We start from the raw sequence: 24,920 nt of genomic DNA, 5'->3' as shown, positions 1-24,920 counted from the left end.
CGTAAATTAATGCACAGCCACCCACCTGGGGATGCGACATTTACTTTAGACAAGTCTCCTGGCGGATTAAACATTGAACCTCCTTTCACAGGTATATGTTCTTCTCCGATTGGGAGGCGGCGAATGGCGAGCCGGGCCTGGAGCGGGCCTTCATGGACGGCACCAACCGTTATGGGATCGTCAGGAGTAAACTGGGCTGGCCGGCTGGTGTCACGCTAGACATCGAGGCCAAGCGCATCTACTGGGTCGACAGTCGCTACGACTACATCGAAACTGTAACATATGACGGCCTCCATAGGTAAATGTGTCAACAAAAAAACGTCTGTGGTGTAAACAACAAGACATTTATATTCTAATGAATGCAATGTCTCGATAGGAAAACGGTGGTGCACGGTGGTGCCGCGGTTCCGCACCCGTTCGGCATCAGTCTGTTTGAGCACAACGTCTACTTCACGGACTGGACCAAGATGGCCGTGATGAAAGCCAACAAGTTCACCGACAGAGATCCTCAGGTTGTTTACGGCACATCTCAGCCGCCATACGGAGTAGTGGTGATACATCAGCTGAAACAGCCACAAGGTAAGAAACCTCACTGAGACGTTTCTTCTTCCAAGCATAATCTCATTTTACACAGATTTTCTGCCATAAATCGGTATTTGGTAATTTCATCGAATTCATGATTTTTTTTTTGTCTCCAGTGCCAAACCCTTGCGGTGTAAACCGGGGGGGATGCGAGCACATCTGTGTGCTGAGTCACAGGAGTGACAATGGAGGACTGGGTTACCGCTGCAAGTGTCGCCTGGGCTTCGACCTGCATGCTGATGGCATGCGATGTTACGGTAAGAGAAACATTTCTCTTGTAACTGAAGTGATTTGCTCCTTGAACAGATATTAGTTTGTTTCCTTTTAAAGTGTAAAATTATACTTAACACCCTAAAGATGTAACGGCCACACCGCAGTGGTTTCATCTCCTTCAGCGCTTTTCTTTTGTGTCGTGATGTTTTTCGCGAGGCTCAATATCTTCAGCGTGAATAACTATCTCGTTTGACACGGTCCTCTCCTTTCCCGTCTTCAGCTGTGAGGCAGTTTCTGCTGTTCTCCAGCCAGCTGGCTGTGAGAGGGATCCCCTTTAACCTCTCGACTCAGGAAGACATCATCCTGCCCGTCACTGGAGCGCCTTCCTTCTTTGTCGGGGTGGATTTTAGCGCCGAAGACGATACCATCTTCTTCTCAGACACGATCAAAGATATTATATATAGACAGAAAGTGGATGGGACTGGTGAGCATCTTGTTGTTTACTCTTGTTGTTTACTGTAGCTGAATGGTTCAGAATAGCCTGTACACATCCACAGAAACTGAGTCTATTATGAAATACCATCAGCAGCCAATACGGTTTCAGTGTTTTCTCTCTGCTTACATCATTGGATCATTTCTTTCCTTTCAAAGAGCCCTACCATGTGATTCAGCCAGGCTTATACAGGGAGTTAAGGGAGTGCCTGATGGGGCCGACTGGTACTATTGGGGAGGGAGTGGACAGGAGTATAGACAGTGGAAATGGATCATGTAATGAACTTACCTCTCCAGCTAAAGACTTGAAAATTAGAAGTTTTGATATTTCATATGAAATCTATCACCTAAGTTGTGGAAAGTAGTCGCTAATGTCCACCAGCAGTCACACACCACACACATAAAAAAAAGAAACAGCACTGCTCTGATCAGTGCTGTTGTTTTTAGAGCTGCTCTCGTTTTTTCTGTCCGGTCCACACGGGGAAAATGCAAGCTGACAGCCTATTTATCTAAATGTGTTCCTCTTTCATCTCGGGGGTAAACGGTGGTCTGACTGCTTTGATCTGCGCAGGCAGGGAGGTGCTGGCAGCCAACAGAGTGGATGGAGTGGAGGACCTGGCTTACGACTGGATTTCAAAAAACCTCTACTGGACTGACCCGCGATTCAGGAGCATATCTGTCATGAAGCTAGCGGATAAGTCCAGAAGAGCCATCGTACAGAACCTCAACAACCCCCGGGCCATCGTGGTGCATCCTCCCCTTGGGTAAATCAATACAAGACCAGAGAATTCACAGTATTTTTGTGAATATTGTTCAAATATTGGTATATTCTCTATAATACTCTGAATTTTAATTTATGATTTGTAGGCGTTCACTGGGATTCAGACTATAGACAGGAATAGGGACATTTCTGCAAAACCATGTCAGCATGTCTGGTACCTTAAAAAGAAAGAAAAAAAAAAGATGCCCTCCACTCGATATAAGGAATCCCCATTTAGAACAACCTTATTTCCAGTAACTTCAAAGTCATAAGGCCTCTGGGTCCAACAGCTCAGATTAGTTCAGCGTGAAGGGAAGTATTATAGGGAACAATAAGAAGTCGGCTTAGAGAGGAAAAGCTCTATAATGTGGAGGTATCCAAGATCAAATCTAAATTAATTGTTTTTTTGTCACCTAGGTGTAGCCAACAAGAGATATTTCTAAAGTATTCAAAGGAGGTACATTTCTTTGATTGAAATATGACGTTGATGCTTGTTGTTTATTTTCCCTTGGATAGATATATTTTTTGGACTGACTGGTACCGGCCAGCGAAGATTATGAGGGCTTGGGGTGATGGGTCACATGCCCTGCCTATTGTCAACACGACTCTTGGCTGGCCAAATGGCCTCGCTATTGACTGGGGGTGAGTCAAACATCCTGTAGCCGATGGCGTGGCTAAACGAACAGTCCCACAATACACCTCTCTATCTGTCAATTATGGCTGCTATGGTGATGTTTTTGCGACATATTTGAAACTCTTCCTCTCTGCTTTGACCTCCCCCCCAGCTCGATGCGTCTGTATTGGGTGGACGCCTTCTTTGACAAAATTGAGCACAGCACTTTTGATGGACAGAACAGGATGTCTTTGGACCGCATAGCCCAGATCTCCCACCCATTTGGTCTCACCATTTTTGAAGGTAATAAGTCCTGGTATAAACATGAAGTTACCCATGAAGTACTAGAACAGGATTGTGTATTTGTATTCATATAAAGAGTTAATTCAACTGGCATTGACTTTGTTTGCCATTCCTGCTTTGACGATGTCAAAAGAGCGATTAGTGTTCCCAGCAGGCGATGACAGATAAATTGTGGTTTTGCTCTGTTGCTCCTGTCCCTTGAAGACTATGCATATTTCACTGACTGGCGCCTGGGTGGCATTGTACGTGTGCGCAAGACCGATGGTGGGGAGATGGTCATTTTAAGACGAGGAATCAGCCACATCGTGCATGTCAAGTCTTTCAACTCCAACTCTCAGATCGGTCAGTATCTTTATCCACTTGTGTAGCTGAGGCTCAAACCTGTCCGTGACATTCCTGGTAATCACGCTCCGGTACTCCTCCTCAGGCTCCAACTTCTGCAACAGGCAGACGAACCCTAACGGAGACTGCAGCCACTTCTGCTTCCCAGCCCCGGCCGCAGGGAGGGTGTGTGGCTGTCCGTACGGCATGAAGCTGTTGCCCAACCAGCAGACGTGTGTGGAAGACCCTTCCAGCGAGCCCCCCACGCTGCAGTGCGGAGCCAACTCCTTCTCCTGTGACAATGGCAAATGTGTCCCAAACAGCTACCGATGCGACGGTGTTGACGACTGCCATGACAACAGTGACGAAGTCAGCTGTGGAATCAACAGTAATGCTTTTGTTGTCTTTAATACCCGCCCGACTCTGACTTGAATGAAAACAGTTTCATGCCTATCAAAAAAAATCACTTTAATACTGTTTTGTTGAAGCTCATCGTTTTGTTTTTTTCAGACGCCACTTGCTCTCCTATTGCATTCACGTGTGCCAATAAGCACTGCGTGCCTGCAAGATGGCGCTGCGATGGGCACAATGACTGTTTAGACAACAGCGATGAGCAAAACTGCCCCACGCGGATTCCCGGGACTTGCCGCGCGAATCAGTTCACCTGCGACAACCACCGCTGCATCCCACACACCTGGCGCTGTGACACCGATAACGACTGTGGAGACGGTTCAGATGAAGCTGACTGCCGTGAGTATCCCTTTTATATAGTGTATAATTATAGATTTGTATTGTTCATTATAGTGCATGAATTCATTAGAGTGGCAGGTCTTTATTTCAGGAAGCAAACTAAAGCAAATATGGTAGAAAACATGAAATTGAATGCCTTTTGAAAATAAAAAAAGGGATAAAGTAACCTACACATATAGCCTTAATTATAAAAACATAACTCACTTTTCACAAGTGTATATATATAGTTTAAATGTCTCATACCGTTGTCTATTGATTTGTGTTGACAGATCTGACAAGCACATGCTACCCAGGACAGTTCCAGTGTCCAGACCACCGCTGCATAGATCCCAACTTCGTCTGTGACGGGGACCAGGACTGTGTGGACGGGGCAGACGAGCAGGGATGCAGTGAGTATCTTTCTGGATTACAGTTTTCAGAGGTCTCATGTGGTGCTCTCTCATAACAGAGTGCGATACAATCTATTTAATTGAATTCTGCTTGTACCCAGATCTATTTGCATCAGGTCTCATGACCGTGTAGACTCTCTTAGGGCCTAAATCGCTTCAACCCAGCTTCTCACTTTGAGATTTTTATGAGCTGTGAGTTTTATCTTCCAGTAAAGAATTCATTCCTTCATGCATTCATTTGGCAACGCCCTGTTTGTATGACCTAAAACATGCTGGAGGTCAATTGAACGCTCTAAAATTCAACAAGCATTTGCTTAAGCCTCTTAGTTTATTGATCTCATTACTTGAGTTGCACAACATGTGAGCTCAGCGTACATACAGAAATATTGAACATCAGGTTTAACATAGTCAACTGGATTTTTTTTTTTTTTTTTTCAGTCTACAACTGCACAGTGTATGAGTTCAAGTGCTCCAACGGTCACCAGTGTATCAACTCCTACTACCGGTGCGATGGAGTCTTCGATTGCAGCGATCAGTCCGATGAACAAGGCTGTCGTAAGTAGTTAAATAGTGCCTTTATTACTGAAGTATTAGGTTGCTAACTTATTGAAATGTTTAATTTTGTGTCTGTTTGCGGCGTTCCCTCAGCTACCAGGCCCCCGGGAATGTGCCACCATGAGAGTGAGTTCCAGTGTCAGTCCGACGGCAGCTGTGTGCCGTCCACCTGGGAGTGTGACGGTCACCCCGACTGTGAGGACGGCAGCGACGAGCACCACGCCTGCCTGCCTCGCACCTGCCCCTCCACGCTCTTCCGCTGTGACAACGGTAACTGTGTGCTACCCAGCTGGATCTGCGACGGGGACAACGACTGCAGGGACATGAGCGACGAGAGAGACTGCCCCACGCCGCCGTTCAGATGCCCGAGCTGGCAGTGGCAGTGCCCGGGCCACCTTTTGTGCATCAACCTCACCACGGTGTGCGACGACACTCCCGACTGTCCCAACGGCGCTGACGAGTCTCCTCTCTGCAGTAAGTCTGATTTATGCCTTCTGTCTGGAACACTTTGTCTTTCAGAAATACTTGTTTTATTAAGTTTGCCTGCTTCCTCAAATTCAATTCATTTTTCACATGACATGAAAAACAAGAAACGGACTCTCTATTCATTCAGTTTAATTTGACATTTTATTTTTCTTTCAAACAATGGCTTCATTTTCACAGAAAATCTTGTGTTGAATGTTTGTCTGCATTCTTTTTTGTTTGTTTGTTAAAATCATGCATGTGTGTGATTTGACCTGTATTAACCTGAAAATGATCTGTGATTTTGCTTTTTTTCGCCTTTTCTCACTACTTTCAGACGAGCGTTTGCCAGGTAGGAACAATCTCTCAATCATTGGTAGAAACGCTGCAAGCAGTTGTGATTCATTTTCAACAAACACAGTATCTTTATTAACTCTTTTCATAGAGGGAGATTTGTCATAAAATCCTAATCAAAGATAGTGGAGTGTGTGTGGTTAATGCAACCATAATTTTCTACAAATTAACATAAAATAATCCCGGCTTAGAGTTCCAAAAACACTTACTGAAGTAGATCATTGGAGCATATTAACTGCATAATTTGGTAGATTTTGTGTTGTATAATTTATTTGGGTTGACTGTTTCTTAATTGTGTTTTCCTGCTTTTTTTAACTCAGATCAGGCGAGCTGCTCTGACAACAATGCTGGCTGCACCCACGGTTGTCTCCAAGGACCTTTCGGTGCCCAATGCACGTGCCCTGTGGGTTACCAGCTGAGCAATGACTCCAAAACCTGTGAGGATGTAGATGAGTGTAATCCCCCCGGACTGTGCAGCCAACACTGCTTTAATGAGCGAGGCTCTTTCCGCTGCCACTGCCAGGATGCTTACACTCTCGAAGCAGACCAGCGTACCTGCAAAGCCTCAGGTGAGGAGCGATAATCCTTCTGTGCACGGGAACATATTGCTCCCCTGGGAGTTATACATAACATCCTATCATTTCCTAATACAGTAAAGTAGGAAATTGGCCAATCATCAGTCATACGTATGGTTTTCGAGATGACTCCTTTGCAGCACGTATCTCTGTTCCCTCCGCTGGCTGCAGGAATAAGCCGTGACAAAGGGGGAGCTCTGCCTCCCGAATGCCAGACTGATACACCATCTTTCTTCTCCCACGTCTCCCCTTGCTCCTCTGATTTCCTGCAGATAAGACAAATAACATATGTGTCACTCACTGGCCATCACTGGTGTAATTAGGACATAATCACTGACAATGGGCTGTTCATGGGGGGAGTGTGCCTGACATGAGCTCCCCCTTCCACTCAGATAACCTGTTGAAAGACTTCGCAGCACAATAGGTCATTATTTGGACAAAAGTGCATTCCCGGAGGATTGCCATTTGAGTAGCGTCTATTGACGGGGCCTGTCGTTGACGTGCAAAAGGCATAATAAGTGATCTGATTAGCATGAGAATGGACATGAAAAATAGGTAACGGAGATTTGACGTGTCCACAGATTCCCGTCAGGCGTTCTTGCTGGTGGCGAGTCGAAATCTGATCGTGCAAGACGTCATAACCACTCAGCCCAACGTGGTTCGCGCTCTGGTTCGAGACGGACGCAACATCATTGCCCTAGATTTTGACTCGGCCACCGACCGGGTGTACTGGTCCGACGCAAGCCAAGACCAGATCTGGAGCGCCAACATAAATGGCAGCGACAGAACTGTGGTGAGTTGGTTTAGTTACATGTAGTTTCCTTTTTTTTTTTTAAATTGGTAAACATATTTAACTAAGAATGAGTGTCTGGTGGACAGATTTTTGACAGTGGAGTGACGGTAACCGAGAGCATTGCTGTGGACTGGGTGGGCAGGAACCTGTACTGGACTGACTACGTCTTGGAAACTATCGAAGTGTCTAAACTGGATGGCACCCACCGCACTGTGTTACTCAGTGAAAATGTCACCAACCCCCGAGCCCTGGTGCTGGACCCGAGGGACAGGTCAGTGTCGCACCTGGAATGTAATCCATGTTCTGGTCTCTCTGCTTGTCAGTTTTTAGAGGACCTTTGTCTTTGCAGCGCTCACCTGATGTTCTGGACCGACTGGGGGAGGAACCCCCGCATCGAGAGGGCCAGCATGGACGGGAAATTGAGGACTATTATCATAAACAAAAAGCTGTACTGGCCCAACGGTCTAACCATAGACTACCCAAACAATATGCTGTACTTTGCCGATGCCTACTTGGATTTCATCGACTACTGTGATTATAGCGGCAACAACAGGAAGCAAGTAATAGCCAGTGACCTGGTGAGTGTGTGAGGAGTGGATCTCCAGAGATCTGATTTGTGTCGATTCATTGAAGTGAACAGAGCACATTTAAATTTTCCCTTTTGAATAGCATGTGTGAGACACTTTTTTTTTTTCTTTTGCTACTCTCTGTGAAAAGGTACTACAACATCCCCACGCAATTACCATTTTTGAGGATTTTGTGTATTGGACCGACAGATACATCAACCGCGTGATGCGAGCCCATAAGTGGCACGGGGAGAACCAGACAGTGATGCTTTACAACCTCCCTCGGCCATTGGGTCTGGTGGCAGTACACCCAGCCAGGCAGCCGGCAGGTACGCCAACGATTAGCTACGTCACGTATTAGCTGACCCTGAAAAGGCTTCGTATTTCTTGTACACTGATAATGATGCCAATATTCAAGCATGTTTTTTAAGCAGTTTCTTAAAACATTGAGGTAATAATCATGCCAAGATCACTCCATTGGCTCTTTGTGCATATGCATGTGTTTGTGTTGGCGATTCTCAGGAGAAAACTACTGCTTGAGGAGTCCCTGCACTCATATCTGTCTGCTCTCTGCTGTGGGACCGAGCTTCTACTCGTGTGCCTGCCCCTCGGGCTGGACTCTGGCAGCGGACCAGATCACCTGCACCAAAGGTATGCACCCTGCCAAATGGAGGAAAACACTCACCACTCAGTTTGATGAAAAAGGAAGTTGGGTCAGATGCTGCAGTCGATAAGTTACAAGTATTTCGTCTCAGCTGTTGTCGTGGAAACGACGAGGTTCGCATGCTTCATTTGTGTCACGTATCGATGCAGGTCCTCGTCAACAGGCTTCCATTTAGACTCTCCAGTCATAAATGTTAAGAATCATATAAGCAATGTCTTTCAAGGTCTTCAGGAGACAAGGTTTTTTTTTAATTCTAAGTCCGATGAGTCCCCCTTTAGGTCAACAGCTTAACGCATCTCAGGTTTCAGCCCGCTCAAGCCAAGCAGAACACCGTCTCCCCCCCGAGGCCGACGATTATCCAAGAATGAAAATGCCCCGCAGCCATTCATCGATTTTAATCTCTGATGACAAAGCAAATCAGATTGTAGAGACAACTTTCACCAGTCAATCCTCTTTATAGGTAAAGGACTGTTTAGCTTGAGATTTTGCACCAGGTGTCATACACTGAATGGGCTGAATCCATACCCAGGAAACATGGTTTCCTAGCTCACCTTTACAATTTGTTTAAAGTACTTAGTAATTCACAGCCTTGGGGGAAGTTCTACTTTTAGGGTAGTAGTATTTGGTACACACGTTAGAAGTCACAATGACTGTTTTTCTTGTTTAACTGTGGGAGGGAAATCTTAGTCACGGTTCATTCACTTCTGTTGCTTTTTTTCTTTTGCTTGTAGTTGAAGATCCTTTCCTGGTGGTTGTGCGAGACAGCATCATTTATGGCATTTCCTTGAACCCGGATGACAAGAGCAATGATGCTATGGTCCCCATCGCTGGGCTTCGGAATGGTTATGATGTTGACTTTGATGACAACCAACAGACCATCTACTGGGTGGAGTACCCGGTGAGTTACTGTCCCGGCACAGTTCAGAACTTAGTTGTCCTGCAAAGACAACTTTGAGATTATGGTGCATGGTCAAATTTGGTAAACGGTGAACAAAAAAACAGAAGGCAGTGGTTGAGATGTATCTTCCATTGTCCACCAGGGTGAGATCCACAGGGTGAAGTCAGATGGTACTAACAGGACAGAGTTTGCCCCCGCTGCCATCCTTGGTAACCCTGTCGGCCTGGCCTTGGACTGGATCACAGAGAACCTGTACTACACCAATCCAGCTACACAGTCCATTGAGGTAAGACAAACAACACTCTGGTCTGTTGTTATTTTTTCATTATTACTATTAAATTGAACTAATATTTCTCTGCGATTGCAACAATAACTGTCAATAGAGGCAATGTTATAATAATTGCACCTGTTTGTTGTTTGGTCCAGGTTATGAAGTTGAGAGGGGAAGTACAGTACAGGAAAACTCTAATCACGAATTCCGGCTCTTCGACGGGTGCTGGCATTCCAATTGGCATCGCCGTGGACCCAGCACGTGGGTAAGCCCCATTTAACACAGGCCTGGCACGGCCACTCATCCCCACAGCTACTGAGCTCTAACAGTCTCCGCCTCGGGAGAGAACTCAAACCGATGTCCCTGAATAACACACCGCACACTCAAACCCCGGCAACGTGCAATCAAGTGCAATCAAGTGCAATCAAGTGCAATCAAGTGCAATCAAGAAACAATAAAGGCATTTCTGAGCCATCTTCTCACTCAAGTATGAAAACATTGAGACTTTGATTTTGAGTAATATGACCAAATTCAACACCATTTTCTAACTTAATCAAAAACCTTTGATTATCTATCTCGGTTGTTGGACTATAAAACATATGTACGGCCATTAAAAAGTAGTGAGCAAAGGAGATTTATGCCTAAATTAAAAAATGTCTGAGACACAAAACCTTACCTCCATTCCTAAATGTCTTTCAAGCAAACTGTACTGGACAGACATGGGAACGGAGAGTGGCATCCCTGCCAAGGTGGCGTCAGCAGACATGGACGGATTAAACCCCGTCACCTTGTTCACTAACAACATGGATCACATCGAGTTCATCACCGTGGACATCCAGGAGAACAAGCTCTACTGGGCTGTTACGAGCACCGGCATGGTGGGTGTTCACTCCCTCAGACCTCAGTGAATGTTTCTATAAGGCTCTCACTAACGTAATATGACATTACCTTGTGATCTCCACAGATTGAGCGAGGCGACCCAGATGGGAGAAACCGCATCACCATAGTGACCGGCCTGTCTCACCCATGGGGCGTGGCCGTCTATCAAAACTACCTCTACTTCACCGACCGTGACTTCGAGGTCATAGAGCGTGTGGACAAGTCCACGGGGACCGGCAGGGTCGTGCTGCGCGACAACGTCGCCGGACTCCGAGTTCTGAAAGTGCATCATCGAGACAGTGAGTAAAGACGAGGGTGACGTCGTCATCATCATCATCATCCTCTGTCTCGTGTTTCCGTTCATCACGCCGTGTTTCTCCCCGTGAACTCAGCCTCTGCAGGTACATCCAACGGCTGCACCAACAACACGGGAGTGTGCGAGCAGCTCTGCCTGCCTCGGACGCAGGGTCTGTTTACCTGCGCATGTGCCACGGGTTTCAAACTCAACGCGGACAACAGGACCTGCATGGCCTACCAGTCGTATGTGGTCATCTCCACGCTGTCTGCAATCAAAGGCTTCAGTCTGGAAGATACGGACCACTCTGAGGCCATGGTGCCTGTGGCTGGAAGAGGTAAGTCTCATAAATGACCTACTTCTGTATAGGACGCATTTATTTAACCCTAGAACACTAACGTCGGGTGATTTACACCCACATTATTGTTGTTTAGAGCATTTTTATAGGGGCCCCCATGATACCTTTTTTTTTTCGTTTTATGAAACGTTGCATTGGGGAAACAAGTACTTCAATTTGCATTGTTGTACTTTAATATATTTTGATGAGAATATACCCGTTAGTGATGGTGTTACTGTAACGTTAGTGTTCTATGGTTTAAATAAAAAAAATCATCTAAGAATACAAATTGACTTGTAGGTGGAATAATAAACAGACTAACTCTGTTAATGCCTCTAAAATCACCGTTTCATGCTGTGGTTATTGTGTTTGAAGCAACTTTAACGGCCTCTGATGACCGGGTTATTCCCCCACAGGACGTAATGCGTTACACGTGGACGTTCACATGGCTTCTGGCTTCATCTACTGGTGTGACTTCAGCAGCACGGTGGCGACCCAAAACGGGGTCAGGCGTATCAAGCCAGATGGCTCGGGATTACAATTCGTAGTAACATCTGGAATAGGACGCAACGGGATCCGAGGCATCGCCGTGGACTGGGCTGCAGGTACGCTGTCTGCCAGCTCACAAGTGTTTGTTTTTGGTTTAACCACATGATTTAAATGGCGTGCAGGGAAGTAATTTTAAATAATTCCACAACACTTAAAATTCAGGTATAAGAGGATCTTAGTTGTTATTAAGGAAGAATGTCACACCTTTTTTGTAGAATATATTGTTGTATTTCCTCTTTGTACATAGTCTGCTGCAGAACATTATATTTACACAAATAAATAAGTATTATTGTGTGTCTATATCCAATACCTTGAATAAAACACACTGCTCTTAATCTTGTGGATGACGTAAAGCAGGAAACCGACAGACAGCCTGACTCGTTTGAACTGTGTGACACATGCAGACTGGCCGGTAGAGTCAGAGCTAAGAAGCTTTTGTCAGAATGCTGGACTGACTGAACAAGGAGATCAGTCCCACACAGGTGACAGGAAAGACGATTTAATTAGGTAGTTATCGAAAAACAGAGACGGCTGCAGGCAGGACAATCTGTTTTCTTCACTGTAAGCGAAGGCATAACAGATCATGTGTGTAGAACACAATCATAATGTCGGCTAGTAACAGATATTATAATTTAAATGTACTTAACAGTTTGTGACTGATGCCTTTCAAATGTGTGATGCCACTTTAACCCCTGGATTCTCTCCTCAGGGAACCTGTATTTCACCAACGCCTTCCTAACTGAGACATATGTGGAGGTGCTCCGCCTCAACACCACCTTCCGCAGGGTGCTGCTGAAGACCCAGGTGGACATGCCGCGTCACATCGTGGTGGACCCCAGAAACAGATACCTGTTCTGGGCCGATTACGGTCAGCAGCCCAAAATCGAGCGAGCGCTCTTGGACGGCACCAACCGCACGGTTTTAGTGTCGTCGGGGATCATCACTCCACGAGGTCTCGCTCTGGACCGGCAGACCGGCCACGTCTACTGGGTGGACGACTCTCTGGATATGATCGCCCGAGTCAACCCTCAAGGAGGGGAGACGGAGATCATCAGGTACGGCAGCCGCTACCCGACTCCCTATGGAATCACAGTGTTTGAGAGTAGCATCATTTGGGTGGACCGAAACCTCAAGAAGGTGTTCCAAGCGAGCAAAGAGCCCGGCAGCACGGAGCCGCCCGCCGTCATCAGAGACAACGTCAACCTGCTGAGGGACGTCACCATCTTCGACCAGCGCTCCCAGCCCTCCACCGCCCAGGCTCTCAACCACAACCCCTGCAGAGAGGAGAACGGAGGCTGTGCCCACTTCTGTTTCGCCCTCCCAGGTAGCCAGAACAAAAAATGCAGCTGTGCTTTTGGGAATCTCGCAGCAGATAACGAGAGCTGCGTGGTGTCGAGGGACGATTATCTCGTCTACACGACGGAGAGCACCGTGCGAAGCCTGCGCCTCGACCCCGAGGACCACGCGTTGCCCTTCCCCGTGGTCAACGTGCTGCGCACCTCGGTGGCGCTGGATTTTGACCTCACGGACAGGAGGGTCTACTTCACACAGATCTCGGGTGCCGGAGCGAGCAAGATCAGCTACATCAGCCTGTCCTCTCCCGCCTCAGCTCCTGTAGTGGTGGCTTCAGGTTGGTTTTGCACCAAACACACAATGTATACCTCTTGGAGTCTTTCATGGATGTAGGAATTGACAACCAGTGGTGTTCCCTGTGTTTGGACAGATCTGGGGGCTCCTGATGGCATCGCTTACGACTGGATAAACAGGAGAATTTACTACACTGACTACGTCAACCAGAGCATCAGCTCCATGTCCTTGGAAGGCTCTCAAAGGAGTCTCATTGCCCACGTGACCAGACCAAGGGCCATCATGTTGGATCCCTGCAGGGGGTAAGACCAACACATCACACACTGTCCTCGTTCATTAGATAAAACCGAGATTTAAAAAAAAACAATCCTTCCTTCCAGATACATGTACTGGACCGACTGGGGAATCCATGCAAAGATTGAACGCGCGACCTTGGCTGGAAACTTCAGAGTGGAGATTGTCAACAGCAGTCTTGTGTGGCCCAATGGACTGACCCTGGACTACGGAGAAGACAGACTCTATTGGGCAGATGCCAGCTTGTAAGATCTGAACTACGGCACTGATATAGGGTCGCCCATAAAGTTGGAATAATTTGCAAATGTCTTTTATAGCGCCAAACATATGTTATGAATTCATTAATTTCACCTGGGTAAATATTCCAACTTTCTGGGCATATAAAAACACACACAAATCACCTTGTCAACCTGCTGCTTTTATCATTATTTCTGTTCTGCCATTAGACAGAAGATTGAGCGATGCTCGCTCACGGGGGCCAATCGGGAAGTCATCGTCGGCACGGCCATCTACCCTTTTGCCATGACCATGTTTGGCCAGTTCATCTACTGGACCGACTGGAACACGCGCAGCATCTATCGGGCCAACAAGCACGACGGCTCTGAACAGAGGGTCATGATCCAGAACCTTCCGACTCGGCCAATGGACATCCACGTCCTGGCCAGCGGGAAGCAGCAGCGGTGCGACAGTCCGTGCCAGCAGTTTAACGGAGGCTGCAGCCACATCTGCACAGCCGGTATGAGCGGTTTCATTCTTGTCCCTTTTGCTTTTCAACTTTATTTCAGAGCAGCGATTGAAAGAGTTCTTTGCTATTTCATTTCTTGTTAGGACCCAACGGAGCGGAGTGTCAGTGTCCCGCAGAGGGCCGCTGGTACCTGGCCGACGACAAGCACTGTATCCCCGATAATGGGACCCGCTGCCAGCCGGGCCAGTTTGCCTGTATGAACGGCCGCTGTATTCGTGCCCAGTGGATATGTGACAACGACAATGACTGTGGAGACGGCAGCGACGAGTTGGAGAGAGTCTGTGGTAGGCTCCTCTTCGAAGGAATTACATTTTTTATTTGCATTTCTTCCTCAATTTGTATTTGTTTTGCTTTTTATTAGAGAACTAACACCTCTTGCATGTTTCAAAAACAACTCTCTTCTCTATTAAATGCAGTTCTACATATTTTACTTCCACTAATTACTAACAAATTTCTGCTTTAAAACGTTTTTTTCCTTCAGGACCTAAACCTGAGTTCCGCTATGTTGGTGCGTATGTGTGCACTTCCTGATTAATTTTCCATTAACATGCACCTAATTCCTAGCTGTTAACACAAATGATCACTAACGGATGAATCAATGTGCTTTCTATCTTTGCATGCAGTCCCACAGCTGCTGTCGTCATTTATTGCCTTGTCAGGTAAAATGAGCTTCCGACTGCATGTCACTCAACCGATTAGTCAAGAATGGTGTCACAGTTGTTATTTCCTCTCTGGACTATGCAGAAGTTGTCTATCAAAACACATCTGGATTGAATCTAAAACCATTGAATGTCGTTTTTAATAGTATTTGCAGATTTGTGCTGAGATGTCCCGTCTAATGTATGACTCATTGAATTTATCACCAAAAGCCAGAAGACAGTTTCACTGGTTCCAGGTTATCTTTGAATGTGTCTATTCAAATGATCCTCCTTATCTGAAGGAATATCAGACCAAGTTATAGATTGAGACACACCGAGTATCCCTCCTTCACTGTTTATTTAATTTAAAGCCCCTTCAGACTGGAACAACCTACCTGGGTCTTTAAGATCTGTTATTTCTTTCTCATTCAAAACATCTCTTTTTATTTTACAACAAATAGTTGCTCTAAATGTGCTAACTTTCCTCGTGTGGTATACTTCTTGTTACTTCTGTCTTTTATTTATATACTAGTCTCTTGCCTCTTCATAATTGTCAATGAATGTATTATTATATATGAGTTTGCATGTGTTGTGTTGTATTGTTGTTTTGTTCTTGTGTGTCGAGGACTCCCTTGAAAACGAGATGATGCATCTCAAGGGGTTATCCTCTAAACAATGTCTGTTCGCTGACGTGTTCTTGGTTCTGATTGGCAGCCTTCCACACCTGTGAGCCGACGGTGTTTACCTGCGGCAACGGGCGATGCGTGCCCTACCACTACCGCTGCGACCACTACGACGACTGTGGAGACAACAGCGACGAGGCGGGTTGTCTGTTCAGGCCGTGTGACCCCGACGCCGAGTTCACCTGCAACAATGGCCGCTGCATCGCAACGGACTACGTTTGCAATGGCATCAACAACTGCTATGACAACGGCACCTCTGACGAACAAAACTGCCGTGAGTATCCGATGCTTGCCCATCAGAAAAATCAAAGAAGAGGCAAAATGTAAAAAAAGAATAATAATTTGTAACTTCTGATGATCTCAGCGGAGAGAACCTGCCAGCCGGAGCACACAAAGTGTCAGTCGACCAACATCTGCATCCCACGCTCATACCTGTGTGACGGAGATAACGACTGTGGGGACATGAGTGACGAGAGCCCGACACACTGTGGTGAGTTCAGCAGCAGTTTGAAGATTAAAGTATAATATTAGTTTTCTATTTCAGCTGTTTAATATTTGATGTTGCTTAATTAATTGTATTACTGTGTCTTATCGATCTATCCTGCCCACATATTTATTAATCAGAGGGAAATTCAAGCTTCCAGTAGCAGCTTACAGAAAAGAACGCACAACATGACAGACCAACATATATCACATAATAATAATAATAATAATAATAATAATAATAATAATAATAATAATAATAATAATAATAATAACATAATTATATAAAAGAAAATCTAAAAACACAATTATGTTACAAAAAGTGTAAAGTGTAAATCAACACTACACTAAACACGTTTTACAGATAAACATTAAAAAAATGGGAAACACAGGTGCATGTTGAAGTGTTTACATTGGAATATGGCTTGTTTCCTCTGTGTGAATCTAACCCACAGTATCTGTAACCAGAAGTTACTTTGAGTACGATCTGGTCCAGCTTGACTTGAATCTACCTAAAGTTACGAGTTACGATTTCACGCCTTTCTCCGTCTCCTGCTAGCTGCATCCACATGTTCCCAGAGCGAGTTCCGTTGCTCCAGCGGCCGCTGCGTCCCCGCCCACTGGTACTGCGACGGAGGGCCCGACTGCGCTGACGGCTCTGATGAACCCCTCTCCTGCAGTGAGTGTCTCAACCCCCCCCCCCACAATGGGCCCGTTGGGCTTTGTGCGTCTGCCCCCGCCCCATTATCAGCTGCTCGGTCATTGTGTGTTTGTGGCTCTCCGGCCCGATCTGCATCTGTGTGCTGCTGTGAGAGATTCCTGTGAGTGATGTAGCGGAGAGTGCGAGTCAGTGGTGTATTTCTTTGTTGACGATGTGGTCAGCCAGGCCTCCTATTGTGCGCTGCATTCCTCCGTGGTGACGCCCCTCAGTGTCCTCTGACAAACAGCCCCTCCCCCTCCCTTTGTCCACCCGGGGTTACCGAGCCTCACTTTGGCTTTTGTTTAGATAGCTCACCACGCATGGGAATGTGGAGTTGCCATGACTATTTTTGAAAGCTTTGCCACTGTTGTATTGGGCCTGGTTTATTAGTGGAAAAACAGCGGGGGAAAGTACCTGAGATCATTGGAAATCACCCAACAAATGAAGCAAAAGATGATCATTTAGATTGAATATGACTGATATTAAAACACAACACCCTGCTGTGTTATCTGTGGGTTTAATGATGTATGACTTTTGTCCCTGCAGCCACACTGGTCAGAACGTGCAACACAGATCAGTTCCGCTGTGATGATGGCAGGTGCATTGCCTCATCCTGGATCTGTGATGGGGACAACGACTGTGGCGATATGAGCGACGAAGACCAGCGGCACAACTGTGGTATGCATCCTCTCACATGATTCCTCTCCTTCCATTTCTTCTTCTCCACATCCTCCCACCTCTTCATCCCTCCTCCCCTCGTAGCCTCATCGTCTTGTTCCCCCTCCTGCTTCCTTCATCCTCCCGTTATCCGGGACGCTGATGGATTAGGATGCAGATCGCTGGGGGAGTGTTGTGTGGGAGACACTGGCAGTCAGTGTCCAGTATCTCAGTCTCCTGCAGAAGGTCTCCCATCCGAGGAGCTGACATTCCTGATTTCTCCTGCCTCACTCGTTACTTTGTGCACGTCTCCTTTCTCTGGCTTCCTGGCTCAGGGTGGATCAGGACTTTTATGTCTCACCAGTGTGTGCTCCAACAATAAGATGCCTGAAGCTAAAAGACTGCAGCACTGCCTGAGCCTCTGTAGGAGACTCCCTTCAAACAATGTGGATCAATCACAGTAGATGGATAAAGAATCTAGTCGTGGTTGCATGTTTTTGAAATACAGTTTGGAATTTCTTGAATTCACAAAAATGCAGATTGACACCGGGTCATCACGAGGGCCGCCCTCGACCAAAGCAACTCTTGGTCTGTAAAAAACAGTCCTGAAATCACACAAAAGCACCCCTCTAAGTGTTGTATTAACCATGTTCACGTGTTTATTGGAAATAAAAGCATTGCAGCCCTAGTTATCACAATCATTACTTAACTTCTTGTAAATTGCCCTGTTGGATTTTGTGTCTCTTCTTCAGGCAATCGCACATGTTCAAGTGCGGAGTTCACCTGTGTGAACAGTCGCCCGCCTCAGCGGAAATGTATCCCGCGTGACTGGGTGTGTGATGGAGATGCAGACTGCACAGACGCATTAGATGAACATCAAAACTGCTCACGCAGATCCTGTGGCGTCAACGAGTTCAGCTGCAGCAACGGCCTCTGCATACGCAACTCTTACAGGTGGGGAAAATATACTAGTTATGAAAATATTATAAATCTTATGTAGCGACGTGAGTTGACCTTTTGTGGGCCCTTCTTCTAAAAAAAAAAAAAATCAGGTGCGATCGACGCAATGACTGCGGAGACAGCAGCGACGAGCAGAGCTGCACCTACCAGCCGTGCCAGCAGCACCAGTTCACCTGCCAAAACGGCCGCTGCGTCTCCCACGACTTCGTCTGCGACGGGGACAACGACTGCGGGGACGAGTCGGATGAGCTGGAGCACATGTGCCACACACCGGCGCCCACCTGCCCCCCGGGAGACTTCAGGTGTGACAATGGACACTGTATCCCCCTGAGCCAGGTGTGCGACAGGAGCGAGGACTGCTCCGACAACAGCGATGAGAAGGGATGCGGTGAGTACGAAGGAATTGTGCTATCTATAATAATATCCTTTTATCCTTTTCCAGCTGGTGCATGCTCCCTCTAGGGGGCCAAAGACGGAGAAATGTCAATAAGTTATTTCTATATAATATTCATGCCCTAAATGCTGCAGTGAGCAAACTAAAGATGCTGTGTCAGAGGTATATAGAATGTATTTTTTAATGATGACGTTATAGATAAAAACTGTTTGATCTGATAAGACAAGTAAAATGTATAAATACATAGAAGAACACTATTCTCTATGACAGAGATCTTCAATGGGTGGTTCGGGACCCCTAGGGGGTCCACAAAGTTACAGCAGGGGGTCCCCAAAATGATTTGATCCCAAACTTTTGTTCTTCCAAAATGTAAAATATGTCCAAAAATACACATTAACATTAATACGACATCTAATTAGCAAATATAAATGTTAATTGTTGGGAAATTAATTGGGATGTAGAAATGTCAATATAGATGACAATATGTTTTATTATTATATGTTATATAAATGATTATTTTAATGGTTTTGCATTGTAAACATACATCATTACAAAGTACCTTTAAACGGTTTAATAAGCAACAAAATTGTATAGGATATGTAAGATATGATAGAAACGTTGAAGCCCTCGTTGAAGGCAAAAGGGCTTCTTTGCTGACTTTGATAATTGCAGGTGTCAACGAGTGCACGGACCCATCCATCCACCGCTGTGACCACGAATGCACCGACACACCCACCAGCTTCATCTGCACCTGTCGCCCCGGCTACCGCCTCATGTCCGACGGCACGACGTGCGACGACATCGACGAGTGTGTGGAGACGCCGAGCGTGTGCAGCCAGATCTGCGAGAACATCGTCGGCTCCCACGTGTGCAAGTGTGCCCCGGGATACCTCCGAGAGCCGGACGGCCACAGCTGCCGTCAGAACAGCAACATCTCGCCCTACCTCATCTTCAGCAACCGCTACTACCTCAGGAACCTGTCGACGGACGGGCAGGCCTACTCCCTGATCCTGCAGGGCCTGACCGGCGTGGTGGCCCTGGACTTTGACCGCGTGGACAAGCGTCTTTACTGGGTCGACGTGAGCCGCAGGGTGATCGAGAGGATGTCCTTCAACGGCAGTAATAGAGAGGTGGTGGTGGATGGAGTTCTGCACGGGGAGGGCCTCGCCGTGGACTGGATAGCCAGGAAGCTCTACTGGGTGGACGGCTACTTGGATTGTCTCAAAGTGTCTGAACTGGACGGTCGATTTGTGAAGAAGCTGGCAGAACACTGCGTTGATGCCAACAACACCTACTGCTTTGAACACCCCAGAGGCATCGTGTTGCATCCCAAATATGGGTGAGAATTAAGTCTTATGATGTCTGTCAATATCACTGGCAGGGCTGCTATTATGGCTTATGGTGGTTATTTGAAAGATGGTGGATTGTTTAAGAGAAATAGCAGTGCAGTAAATTGCAGAAGTAAATATTATAAATTATAAGCAGTTAGTTTTCAGTTAATTGTCTTTAATTCAATTTTATCATGCAGTTTTATTGTTAATACTTTACTTTATGGGTCTGTACTTTCCTTTAATTTGTTACTGATCATAGGGGAATATATTTTCTTTGCTTAGTTGGTTTAGTTAAATGTATTAGTTCTATTTAAACCCAAGAAAACTGTTCTCAGGCTGCTTCTCTCCTCCCTGTTAGATACGTATACTGGACAGACTGGGGACACAAAGCCTTCATAGGTCGCGTCGGAATGGATGGAACCAACAAAGCAGCGATCATCACCACCAAGATCGAGTGGCCCAACGGCATCACCATCGACTACACCAACGACATGCTGTACTGGTCCGACGCTCACCTCAATTACATCGAGTAAGTATCCGTCAGGATCACGGTAGATCGACCGCGGGGGAGGGAGATCTTTTTAACTCTGTCACATCCCTTATTAGATTCTCCGACTTGGACGGTCACCACAGACACACGGTGTACGACGGAGATCTGCCTCACCCGTTTGCCCTGACTGTGTTCGAGGACTTCGTGTACTGGACGGACTGGAACACGCGCTCGGTGGAGAAAGGCAACAAATACGATGGCTCCGAGCGCCAGACCCTGGTGAACACCACTCACAGGCCGTTTGACATCCACGTGTATCATCCCTACAGGCAGCCTATTGGTGAGGTCAAATCTCCGGATCTCCTTCCAGAGCTTTTAGCTTAATTATCTTGACGTGTCGAAGGCCGATTGTCTTGACTGTGGCTCTTCCTCTCACAGTAAACAATCCCTGTGCCGTGAACAATGGAGGCTGCTCTCACCTGTGCCTGATCCGTCACGGGGGGCGGGAACGCACCTGCGAGTGCCCCGACCACTTCATGGCCGTCCAGATAGGAGTTGTGTCCATCTGCCTTCACATGTGCACCAGCACGCAGTACAGATGTGCCGACAATGAACGGTTTGTCAAGACTTCTTCTTTTTATGTGACGTGCAGCATTTTAAACATCAGAATGTCATCGTTGAACTGACTATGATGGATCGGGAGGACTTGATGGTTTTTGTTGGTATCAAAGTTCAAATTTGAGACCCTTTCTATCACAAAAATACTTGGGGAACTTTTATTCTAAATTTACTTTGTGCATTTTTATTCCCCTTTACTTAATAAGAATAAACAAATTCACTTCCTTAATTCATCATCTGTACACTATAAAAGGACATACAGAGTGAATCTCTGTCTGCTCTCTTTGCAATGGGGAAACAGCGTCCCCTGCTGTTTGTTTCATAATATAATCCACCAAATTCTCTCTTGTATTGGCATACAATGTGCACACAATTCTGAAGGCTTCAAATCTTCTTTTATATAACAATACCTTTGAATTTAAAGTAATACAGTTATATTAAATTATTGTAGTAATGATTTATTGATGTTTAAGCTACACACACCACATTAAATACTCATGCCCACTTACACTTTTGCATCCTGTCATACAGTTGGAAGGTGTTATGTAGTCGATGTAATGAGATAAGATGGTTAAAGGGGGGGTAAATTTGTGTCTACGTCTGCTTCAACAGATGCATTCCCATCTCATGGAAATGTGACGGTCAGAGGGACTGCAGAGACGGCTCAGACGAGCCCTCCACCTGCCCGCCGCGCTACTGTGGGCGTGGCCAGTTTCAGTGCAACGACGGAAACTGCACCAGCAGCAGCGTCCTGTGCAACGGCCATCCGAACTGCCCCGATGGCTCGGATGAAGACCCCGTGCTGTGTGGTGGGTTGTGATCCCTGAACAGAAATATCTCACACATGTCATGTTCTCTCTGACGCTCTTAGTTCCTTCTTCTTATGACTTCATGTCTTTCCTCCAGCGACACACCAGTGTGAGGCCACCCAGTGGCACTGTGCAAACATGCGGTGCATCCCCCAGTCGTGGCAGTGCGACGGCGAGGACGACTGTGGCGATCAGTCTGACGAGGACCCGGCCCACTGCTCCACCAGGACTTGCCCCCCCGGACAGTTCAAATGCCGAAATGGACGCTGCATTCCCCAGAGCTGGAAATGTGACGTTGATGATGATTGTGGCGACAACTCCGATGAACCGTTGGAGGAGTGCAGTAAGTATTAAATACCCCATGTGTTTTGATGTTTTATAAAAAAACGCATTTGTGCCCTTTACTTGACCCCTGTGGCGTTTTCTCCCACAGTGGGGCCGGCGTACCGATGTGACAACCACACAGAATTCGTCTGCAAGACCAACTACCGCTGTGTGCCACTGTGGTCCGTTTGCGACGGCTACAACAACTGCAGAGACAACAGTGACGAGCAGGACTGTGGTGAGTCTGCCACCCCGAGGTGCTGTTGGAGGTCCCGTGAACATTTGTTGTTAGGATTTATTCACATTGATTTGCTGATATTACGATAATTCCAGAGATCTCAGAAGATATAAAAAAAACACGTGACAGTGTAGAAACAAGATTATGTGTTCAAGGAGTGAGTGAGTGAGGGGGGTAATTAGCCAACACTTCAGCCTCCTGTGGAACATTACACAGTGAGGTAGTGGGAGGTGCTGATGGAGTGGGTCTCACCACTCACCCTCCCCCACAATTTGCCTCTCCCTAAGAGCACCACAGATTTATGAGCTGTCCAGCGGTACGGTTCTACGTGTGTGTGTGTGTGTGTGTGTGTGTGTGCGTTGTTGCTCTGTCCTTGCGTGGGGGCAGGGTTCACACAAGTCTCTTTGTACTTCGCTACGATCCGAGCCCGCCCGTCTCTTATCGGAGGCCCTCGCTCCATTAGTGCCATGCCGGCGCAGGACGGGAGAGAGCCTTAGCGCTAATCTCCTTGTAAGAATGTAGCAGATGGGCCAGGTGGAGGGCGAGGAGGGCAGGGCCGGCTACCACGGCGCTATCTCTGACCCCCAGCAGCATTGTGTGGTGGAGACGGCTCAGACCAGCTCCCCTCCGCTCCTCTCCCGCCTGTGCTTCCCATCTCCTGCAGTCTTATCCTCTATAGACGTACACCAGCGTGGATAAAGGTCACCCATCGGTCCGAGGCACGCTGCTCCTCTCCTACGATGACTATTGCAGTTTAATTAAAAAAACAAGATGCCTTTCACTTCCAACATTACTTAATGGCCTGAACATTTTCCAGGCATACTGTTTTGTTGAAGGTCTTATTGATAAAATGATCTGCTGGAACACCTATATACCTCATATACTGACATTTGTTGGTGACAAACTGATGAAGGAGGAATGAATCCAACCTTTTTGCACACGAGAGGTGTTTATTCACCTCCGACACACAGAGACAGATTCATATCTACGGGTAATTTAGAGTCATCAATTCACCTAACCTGCATGTCTTTGGACTTTGGGAAAAAAGCTGAATCAGTTCCAGTAATCTTCATTGCAGAACTGTTGTATTAGGTTGCATGGCAAGCGCTTAACATCCTTAGTTCAAGCAGCATACAGGATTGCGATCACAAACCTCATTCTCAGCCTCCAAATATGAAAATAATGCAGAGGTGAAATCGCAGATTCACCCTCCTCAAGTCAACAGATGGTCACAGATACTAATTTTCTTCTGCTGTTAGACAGAGAAAAGATCTTCTTTAGTTGAGTATAACGCCGTTATACAACCTGCTTCTCTCCCAGACGAAGTGACCTGCGACCCTCATGGAGACTTCCGCTGTGACAACCACCGCTGCATCCCGCTGAGGTGGAAGTGTGACGGGGAGGACGACTGCGGGGACAACTCTGACGAGCACAGCTGCAGTGAGTACCATAAAGTAACATCGTTCAGTTGAGTTTCAGGGTTTGGTTTGAGTGACAAGACGGGCACATTGTTTTGAAATCGCCTAAGTGTCTTTTAAGTACCGGGGGGGATTTCAGCTCAGCTCCTGTGAATTGTCCAAATGAAACGCTGATGGCAAAGATTATATATCCGGCTATATTTTTTTTTAATCAGACAGCAGGGAGGCTTTTGTAAGAGGCTCGACACTTCTGCTTGAGTGCTGAGAGAGGTAGTCTTATCAGCTGTTAGAGAAACAGGCTGTCCTCGGCGTGTCAGGACGCGGGAGTGGAGGAGTCCGTCCCCCCTTTGCCCTGCAGAATTCAAACATGTCTGAGAACATGTCAGTTAATAGAGATAATGTAGCTTCTCAAAGGAGGAGCGGTGACTGGGGTTAAATCACGGTGGTGCCGCTCCCCTTGTTGCCGGTGCTGCTGATGCCAGGAGAGTTTGTCTCCAGTGAACCTATGAGGTCATCATTTGGTTTGAGAAATATGTCAGAGTTTAATTCCAAGACCCAGGAGAGCTTTTCGCATCCCATTGATGCGTGGATGTAATGGAAATATAAGAATAAAAACAAATATAAATACTGCTTTATTCCACACTTTTTCCCTGTTTTCCCCCTCAGCTCCACGCGCATGCACAGAGAGCGAGTTTCGTTGTGATAATCTGCGCTGCATTCCTGACCGTTGGGTCTGCGACCATGACAACGACTGTGAGGACAACTCTGATGAAAGGGACTGTGGTGAGTGGAGGCTCTTTGTTGGCCGGCTGTTTGTGAGTAATGGAGGGCAGCACTAAACAAAGACGCGATAAAACATCACGTTTCTGAAGCGTAGACGGACGGGACCACCGATAGTCATGTCTTCAATCATCAGTTGATTCACTCTGC

At 46.6% G+C, this 24,920-nt stretch overlaps 1 protein-coding gene across 3 annotated transcripts in view; it reads left to right on the top strand.

Annotated features, from left to right (window-relative positions):
- lrp2a (low density lipoprotein receptor-related protein 2a) overlaps positions 1–24,920 on the top strand; it is a 43,553-nt gene that overhangs the window by 11,512 nt on the left and 7,121 nt on the right. For 2 of the 3 annotated variants that reach the window (XR_014598104.1, XM_084023554.1), the window contains exons 13-59: positions 92–298; positions 377–579; positions 699–839; positions 1,076–1,279; positions 1,859–2,051; positions 2,564–2,689; positions 2,833–2,963; positions 3,168–3,305; positions 3,391–3,672; positions 3,795–4,034; positions 4,304–4,423; positions 4,862–4,978; positions 5,072–5,452; positions 5,778–5,792; positions 6,115–6,363; positions 6,951–7,162; positions 7,249–7,433; positions 7,512–7,740; positions 7,880–8,057; positions 8,251–8,379; positions 9,124–9,290; positions 9,433–9,576; positions 9,717–9,826; positions 10,262–10,439; positions 10,526–10,739; positions 10,833–11,072; positions 11,489–11,677; positions 12,331–13,251; positions 13,345–13,510; positions 13,589–13,747; positions 13,949–14,238; positions 14,331–14,531; positions 15,600–15,842; positions 15,933–16,058; positions 16,611–16,730; positions 17,298–17,429; positions 18,161–18,362; positions 18,461–18,756; positions 19,435–20,101; positions 20,452–20,622; positions 20,700–20,923; positions 21,022–21,199; positions 21,814–22,010; positions 22,108–22,353; positions 22,444–22,572; positions 23,893–24,012; positions 24,657–24,773. Coding sequence is in view for 2 of the 3 variants with exons in the window: in XM_084023554.1 (XP_083879680.1) it covers positions 92–298; positions 377–579; positions 699–839; positions 1,076–1,279; positions 1,859–2,051; positions 2,564–2,689; positions 2,833–2,963; positions 3,168–3,305; positions 3,391–3,672; positions 3,795–4,034; positions 4,304–4,423; positions 4,862–4,978; positions 5,072–5,452; positions 5,778–5,792; positions 6,115–6,363; positions 6,951–7,162; positions 7,249–7,433; positions 7,512–7,740; positions 7,880–8,057; positions 8,251–8,379; positions 9,124–9,290; positions 9,433–9,576; positions 9,717–9,826; positions 10,262–10,439; positions 10,526–10,739; positions 10,833–11,072; positions 11,489–11,677; positions 12,331–13,251; positions 13,345–13,510; positions 13,589–13,747; positions 13,949–14,238; positions 14,331–14,531; positions 15,600–15,842; positions 15,933–16,058; positions 16,611–16,730; positions 17,298–17,429; positions 18,161–18,362; positions 18,461–18,756; positions 19,435–20,101; positions 20,452–20,622; positions 20,700–20,923; positions 21,022–21,199; positions 21,814–22,010; positions 22,108–22,353; positions 22,444–22,572; positions 23,893–24,012; positions 24,657–24,773 (9,827 nt within the window). In the remaining variant the exon portion in view is untranslated. The remainder of the gene's footprint in view (positions 1–91; positions 299–376; positions 580–698; positions 840–1,075; positions 1,280–1,858; positions 2,052–2,563; positions 2,690–2,832; positions 2,964–3,167; positions 3,306–3,390; positions 3,673–3,794; positions 4,035–4,303; positions 4,424–4,861; positions 4,979–5,071; positions 5,453–5,777; positions 5,793–6,114; positions 6,364–6,950; positions 7,163–7,248; positions 7,434–7,511; positions 7,741–7,879; positions 8,058–8,250; positions 8,380–9,123; positions 9,291–9,432; positions 9,577–9,716; positions 9,827–10,261; positions 10,440–10,525; positions 10,740–10,832; positions 11,073–11,488; positions 11,678–12,330; positions 13,252–13,344; positions 13,511–13,588; positions 13,748–13,948; positions 14,239–14,330; positions 14,532–15,599; positions 15,843–15,932; positions 16,059–16,610; positions 16,731–17,297; positions 17,430–18,160; positions 18,363–18,460; positions 18,757–19,434; positions 20,102–20,451; positions 20,623–20,699; positions 20,924–21,021; positions 21,200–21,813; positions 22,011–22,107; positions 22,354–22,443; positions 22,573–23,892; positions 24,013–24,656; positions 24,774–24,920) is intronic. The other variant, XM_084023555.1, reaches the window with a different exon arrangement.

The sequence above is a fragment of the Eutrigla gurnardus genome, assembly GCF_963514095.1.
Source record: "Eutrigla gurnardus genome assembly, chromosome: 12".
Taxonomy (NCBI): Eukaryota; Metazoa; Chordata; class Actinopteri; order Perciformes; family Triglidae; genus Eutrigla; species Eutrigla gurnardus.
The sequence above is the reverse complement of the archived record's forward strand: the minus strand, read 5'-3'. Positions and strand labels throughout refer to the sequence as shown.